General features: G+C 36.9%; 1 protein-coding gene across 3 annotated transcripts; it reads right to left on the bottom strand.

Annotated features, from left to right (window-relative positions):
• Positions 1 to 418: 418 nt before the first annotated feature.
• LOC137723574 (telomere repeat-binding protein 5-like) lies at positions 419 to 6,022 on the bottom strand. Of its 3 annotated transcripts, none has more exons than XM_068462770.1 (11): positions 5,964 to 6,022; positions 5,352 to 5,431; positions 4,057 to 4,193; positions 3,166 to 3,952; positions 2,805 to 2,996; positions 2,608 to 2,667; positions 2,442 to 2,521; positions 1,612 to 1,847; positions 1,147 to 1,461; positions 997 to 1,060; positions 419 to 896 (listed from the first exon to the last, which is right to left on the bottom strand). In XM_068462770.1, exons 3-11 carry the CDS (start codon positions 4,135 to 4,137, stop codon positions 744 to 746), a joined length of 1,968 nt encoding a protein of 655 aa, XP_068318871.1. In that variant the 5' UTR covers positions 4,138 to 4,193; positions 5,352 to 5,431; positions 5,964 to 6,022; the 3' UTR covers positions 419 to 743. The 3 variants fall into 3 exon arrangements, with proteins under 3 accessions (XP_068318871.1, XP_068318873.1, XP_068318872.1); XM_068462772.1 differs by lacking the exon at positions 5,964 to 6,022 and having other exon boundaries at positions 3,166 to 3,501; positions 3,586 to 3,952; positions 5,352 to 5,440; XM_068462771.1 differs by lacking the exon at positions 5,964 to 6,022 and having other exon boundaries at positions 2,608 to 2,664; positions 5,352 to 5,440.
• Between the last annotated feature and the right edge of the window lie 863 nt (positions 6,023 to 6,885).

Raw genomic sequence — 6,885 nt, 5'->3', positions numbered from 1 at the left:
ATTAAATTTTAATTTGATGGTTAATGTGGCATTGTCAGATTTTCTATTTTTCCAACCAATATGTTTTTTTTATTATAAATGATATTTATAGGACCCATTTAAAAAAAATCAATTAAAATAAATTTTCAAGATCTATAATTGATGCATTAATGGGATTCACAAAATAAAATAATTAAAAATTATTTGACATCACATTTTCTCTGAAAACTCATATATCAAATTTAGCATATGAAAACTCATATCTCAATTCACATAGGATTGACAAGTTTCAACCTTCAAATTTGATTACATGGCATTCCACTTAGAATTTGACATCTCATTTGGAGATGGTCTTAGGCGTCAAATGCTTTTATTTAATTTTTTAAATGCATGGGGTCTCACCACCAACCAATAAGAAGAAAAATAAAATTATTTTTTAATAGTTATTGTAATCTTGAGATCTAATATATTAATAAAATAAATATTTAACACATGCATATATGAAAGAAGATTTAACATGTATATTCAATTGTCCGCATTAGCGATCGAATAAAATTTTGACAATAATTGTTTGACATGTCTACTGAAGATGATCTCACAAGACACTTTTTAATTGGGATCGAAAGGATTTGGTGTCTTGTGGGTCAAGTTAAGACAGCATTTTGCAACAGGTCACGTTTACATGTCAATTTTTCTGTCTGTAATTTTTACATATAGACAACATACGCTTCTCCTTCCCGGTTCTCTGTTACAGAGCCTCGGGCTCAGACCGCCGCTTTCACCTGCTGTTTGGCGTGCCGCTGAGACCAGTAGGCATGGGCGGCTAGGACGCGGTCCAAGAGCTCCTGTGGAACCGGCTCTCCCCTCCTTTGCTGCGGGGAGATCCTCGCTGTGTGCACCAACGTTTTCCACTTGTCCTGCACCATCCCAATTTTCCAAATATTGTTGAGATGACAACAGCGTTGAACGCCATTCCATTTAAGCTTCAGCTAAACAATTATCAAATAAAACACTCACCTTCAGATCCACGTAAGTTCGATGTTTTGTACTTTCGAAAGCACGCAACTTAACATCGCGCCACCTGCAATCGAAGAAAATTCTCACAATCTGCATCATGGTACTAGTTTTTCTCAACTATAGCAAGGTACAATCAAAGTTCAAGCCAACCTTCCCGTTCCAAGTTTCTCAACAGCCTGAACCAATGCTTCTACTTCTGGAACAGAGAAAGGTCTCCTGATTCGGCGCTGTACATACTCTTGATGCCCAGATTTCCGATGAAAAGGAACCACAGCCAATGCCTTCATGCTAATTGGTGGAACTGCAACGAGAGCTTGGGATGTTGGCGGGGTTTTGTCAGTTGAAGTACTAGCAAGAGAAGGAACTTCCTTGAAGTCTCTTTCAATGCAGCCACCCAAACTTAGTACTGGAGGACTCATCGAGACATCTGAAGTCCCAGGTTGTGACACCAAAGATGCCGAATGCCTGACAACAAAACATACTCGCATAAAGATAAGCAACGAGATTAATCGTAACCTAAGATTCGAAAACTAGGAAGTAAATGCGAGTTTGAGCTACCACTGGGGCACGAGTATGATGATTCAATTCATAAGTTAACACTTATTATGTGATCACCTGGTTAACTCCTGAGATCTGCCAGATACCAAAGATGGATCTTCACTGCATGGAGGATACGTAAGCTTTGCCCGTTTGGGCTCCAAGATGAAACCCAAATTATGTCGCTTGTCATCCTGAGAAATCCCTGTCTGCAGTAGAGTTTTGTTGTCATCTCTGACCTTTTCTCCCTGGACCAGGATGCCAACATGTAATCCATCTCCGAGTATAGACGTTACTGCCTCCATTACTGTCCTCTGCAGAAAAATTACCTAATCAGATATCACCAGTTAAATCTAGACAAAATGATTGAATGAGATATCTTGAACCCTATAATGGATCTATTTTTCTTCCCCAACACAATTAAGAGACCTCATCAACTACGTAAACGGAAAGATTTTAAGATAGATAAAGATTGCATACCTTCTGCATCTTCTTAATCATAACTTAACAGTTAAGTTCCAGCTATGAACCAAAAAAAGCAAAATGCCTCCCTACTTCCGCTACTAGTGCTCCCAAAAGTAGAAACCAGGGCTGAAACTATACACTCCACCTAACCAACCTTGCTCGGTGTAAGAAATAATCATCTATGACAGCCATGCTTAATTTATCCAGCTTAAGAAGTATCAAAATAATGTTGAAAAATTGTACGACATAAATTGAAGTAATCTTCAATCGCTCGGTTGTAACACATTTCATTTGACCTGATGTTGCATATGAAATTGGAAAGACCGCACAGTATTTTTAACCAACCCCCCCCCCCATCCCCTCAAAAGATAGAACTAGGCCTAGAGAACAAAATGCAAGCAAAATTGACGTATCAGCAGATCAAAAATGGCAATAATACAAACCTTCAACGAACCAACAGTTGCGGTTGTAGGAACTTCAATAAAGAGCTCTGGAACCTTGAAGGATTTAATGCTAAGCTTCACTGGTCAACAAAAGAAAGAAGTGTCTACGACAATTGTAAAGTAAAATGACAAATATGTTGTAGAATTTTATTGCAGACATTCTTACCATTACAATCGTTAGACTTGGGAGGTACTTGCTGACCCGTTGTTGAGGATGATCTAACTGCTGCATTCAAGAGCTAGGACTGTTCAGCCAAACTTGAATATATCCCTAAAATCTAAACCCTTAACGTAAACGGAGAGTATACATCATTATCTACATATAGGCAGAAAGCGGAAAGCAGACAGCATGAAAAATTTAACCTGCGCAGCAGTTGTCGCCATTTAGTATCTTGTCAGGAGTGTTAAATATGCCTTCACAGTTACACCCTCTATCAGATGTAGCGAGTGGCCTCCAATTAAAGAACTTTCTCTTTTTGAAAGGATATATCTTTTGTGACCTTTGGTGTGAGTAACAAGTTCTCCAGTTACAGTTAGCTTGCCTTATTTTCCCATCTGAAAGCATCAATTCAGTTTCAAAGCTATTATTTATCATACAAACATAAAATCCAAGAAAAAGAGTTTCCGTCCTAAGCCAAGAACATTGATATGATCATCAATTGCTACCGTAGAACCTAAAGCCTATCTTACATTAAAAACAAGAGTGCATTGTAAAGCCGATTACCATGACCGGGTGCAGCCAGATTTGTTATTTTCTTATCACCGTCTTCTGGTGGATGTTCAAATTCCTTTGTCATGGTGCTTTTGTCATCATCTCTATTAACTACTCTAATGTTAGCACAATGGCCGAGAAAAGGACCGTGATTTTTGCAGTCCCCTGAAAATGGAGTCTTCACATCATGCCTAGAACTGACCAGCTCATGAGGCCTTTCTTCCATTTCCATTACATCCTCTGAACTGCCGAGAAACTCGGTTCTTTCTTCCTTCATACTCGTATCCTGTGATGGTTCAGTCACTTGCTTCCTCTTAAGTAGACCCTGTGGCTTCTCTGCAATGGAATCTTCAGATAAGGGAGAGTCATTGACTACTTTGTTAGAATGGCTTCCACAAGAATTTCTGCTATCAACTGCACCCAATCCCTTACCAAAATTGATCCTCTCTGAATCTAGACTTTTAGACACCGAGTTGATCTCATAACTAAAATTTTCCTGAGAATGTGAAACCCCATTCAACGTATAGCTTTTCCTGCGCTCTTGCAACCCGTGCACGTATAAAAAGGTTTCCTCATCACAGCTTCCCAACTCACAAGGTTCTTCCTTCAGCAAGCTTCCTTTATCCTGTTGTTTGCTTTTAGTAATACCGCCAAATTTGAAATGCGGGTCCTTTCCAAAAGAATCATTAGTCGGTAGAGGATCCTTGCTCTCCTGCAATAATTTACCAGCTACACTAGCCAAAATCTCAAACGCATGAATCTGATTGGCCTCAAGTTTCTTCCTGATAGGTCCCCTCCCCTAAAACAAAGATAATGATGAAAAATGCGATCAGGACTCCGTATACGCACGAAAAAAATTATCAATAGACAACCATAAGATGGGTCATGGGAGCCTTTATTTACCCTAGCTGATCTAGAAGCTCGAGGAACCTCGGGCATCCGGTAGCCACTGAAGCCATAATCCAACCTCCGCTGCAATACCATATCTCAGACATTCATAACAAGTGCAAAGAGTCATCTGCTAAAAGTCACAACCACCGCTGCAATACGATCAAAAAACATTGATAAGCGTAATGACTTGATATTCGCATCTGCATTCAATCATGATATATACAGAAACTGGAGACAAAAGAAATAGCAAATTAGCAGCCAGGAAATTCCTGCATCAAATGCATGTGCAGAAGAAAAATGACCACACCAGTTGACCAGCATATAACACTCCCAATATAGGCACAGGTTTTTGTGACGTTCCAATATCGTCTCAGTTTAAGAGGAAATTGACCAAGAACACTAAGACAAATATATCAAACGAATCATACTATTCCTTTAACAACACTGATATAATGTAGATAAGTTCTTATATGATCCTGGTTGTACCAATTGCTGCAAAACCCAACTTTTTAAAGCCAAATTGAGCTCTGAAAGACTAATTTCGGGACCAATTCAACCAAGAAAAGCACAATTCAACAGATTGAACAACAGAAGATCACAGTTAAAATAAATTCCACAAATTCTGTCCAAGCAAATGTAGTTTTCCTGCTTTCCTCTCCTTTATTTTTGTAATTAAAATTATACTCTGGGAATTTTTTCATTTAACTTTGGCCTAATTGGGTTATTAGTCCCCGTGGTGATAGGTAGTCGAAAGACAGCCTTCGTAGTGAAATCCATTAGGATTTAGGTTCAAAATTAAAAGTTCCAACACCACTCCGTTAATTGTTAGCACGTGAGCATGTGAGGCTAAAATGGAACTCTTTTTATTTGTTAGCACGTGAAGCTCACATGTGAGGCTAATTTTATCTTTTTAGCCAGATGTAACGCTCACGTGCTAACAATTAACAGAGAGTTAACAAAACTTGCAATTTTGGATCTAAATCCTAACAGACCTCACTACAGAAGTTTAGATTCTAATATTTTTTACCACAGTACTATCTTTCGACTATTCTATCACCACGGGCTATCAATCAAATTAAGCCTCTAACTTTTTAGCAGTTCACAGGTTCAATGCAGTTTTAATTCTTTACCAAACATGTTATTTAATACTTCCTGATCGTCAAAATCCAAGGAATGGTAAGAAGAATTAAATATAGGACATAAATATAATCCTATAATATATAAAAATAATAAAAAAGTAAATCAAATGCATAAATGCATCAATGCAGAAAAGAAGGTTGACAGTTGAAAGGGTGAAGAAGGCTTACGGGTAAAAGGGCAGTTGGAAAACCTCCATTTCAAAGTACAATAATATAATAACTTGAGCCTGATCTGGAAACCTCAGTTTCTGCAAAAACCATTTTCGTATTCAAACAACAATAAAAAATATATATTGATGTAAATATTTTAATAAAACAGCAGGAAACCAAAATGTTAAACCCTGACAGAATGTAAAATGGCAGATCATAAAATTATATATACATATCTTTTATTTGAGCGATATTCTATATACTTTCATGTTTTAGCCAACTTGGCTCAGGTCTCGAAAACCATAATTTATATGGAGAGAGAGACTTCCATAGAATTCATATATTTTAAAATGAATAGGAAGACAAAAATTCCAAGAAATTCAAATGTGCAAACGTACAAAAACACATCAGAGGAAACAAAATTAAACAAAAAATTTAACACACACAAAAATCCTAGATTCTACAAAAATAAATGCAAAAATCTGATCTGGATTTTCCTTTTCATGAAGAAAAACACCCATCCAAAATTCATCAACGAAACAAAAAACTCTGCACCAAAAGAGAGAATCATACTTGTTTCTTCACAAAAAGGCCACAATAATCGGTGTCTAAAAACACAAATATTCTCACCTACGGAAATGGGTCTGTCCGTGTCGGATCACCAAAAACCCCCACAAAAACCACCCAGCTTTCTTTTTTGTTTCTTAAACCCCCCGAAACTGTTTATAAAGTTTTGAGCCTCGTCCCCATAATTCAGAGCCAACCGGTAACTGGCGGGGGTTTACCGGCTACACTGGTTAACCAAAACCTCTTTGGACCAGTTCCAACGTCTGAGCCACATCACTTGTGTCTTCGACACGTGTAACTGTCTCCGAATTCCTGGGTTAAAATCTTATCTCGTTCACATAAAAACATGTCTTTGGGATAAATTTGTACTTTCAAAATTACTGTACGTGTGGGGGAGACCATTGCTGCACTTGCTCCGACTTCCACGTTCTTTGTCTGACCAACCAATCATGTGTAGAAACAAATATGGGTAAAACTTCATTTACCCAAAAAGAAAGGAAAAAAAAAGGGAAGAAAATGGGTAAAACTTCAATTTATAAAATCAATTAGTGATATTTACTGAAAATTAATTATAACCTGTATTCGTAGTGTAGATTCGATCATCTTTCTTAACAATTAACAATTTAATCTACTAACGCTATCGTTTGTCAAAAATGAAAAAAAAATAACAACAAGCTAAAGCCTTATTGTTAATTAATGTTAGTATTGTTGTTGCATATATATGATTATATTCATTCAGCGTATCGTGTACTTAAAAATTGTGTTTTTGTTTTTTATTTTAGAATTAGGTTGTGGATTGATTGTGATGACTATCCAACGTAAATTTTAAGATATTTTATAAATAAAATATTTTCCTACAAAAATATAAAAGGAATAAATGGTGTTATATCGCCAATGATGCTTTGATGTTATTGATAATGCTCACTTTTCTACCTTACAATTATCAATATGCGTAAAAGTGGTAGTTCACATGTCATAGATAAAC

The sequence above is a fragment of the Pyrus communis genome, chromosome 17 (assembly GCF_963583255.1).
Source record: "Pyrus communis chromosome 17, drPyrComm1.1, whole genome shotgun sequence".
Lineage (NCBI taxonomy): Eukaryota > Viridiplantae > Streptophyta > Magnoliopsida > Rosales > Rosaceae > Pyrus > Pyrus communis.
This window is presented reverse-complemented; position numbering and strand designations above follow the sequence as displayed.

Bases quoted from the DNA above. Each gene is read 5' to 3' on its own strand.
- LOC137723574 (XM_068462770.1), bottom strand. From the start codon at position 4,137: ATGGTATTGCAGCGGAGGTTGGATTATGGCTTCAGTGGCTACCGGATG. The intron at 2,522-2,607 runs GTAAGAATGTCT...TTTGTTGACCAG, and splicing joins CAAGTCTAACGATTGTAATG to TGAAGCTTAGCATTAAATCC. The intron at 1,061-1,146 runs GTTGGCTTGAAC...CTTCGATTGCAG, and splicing joins GAGAAACTTGGAACGGGAAG to GTGGCGCGATGTTAAGTTGC.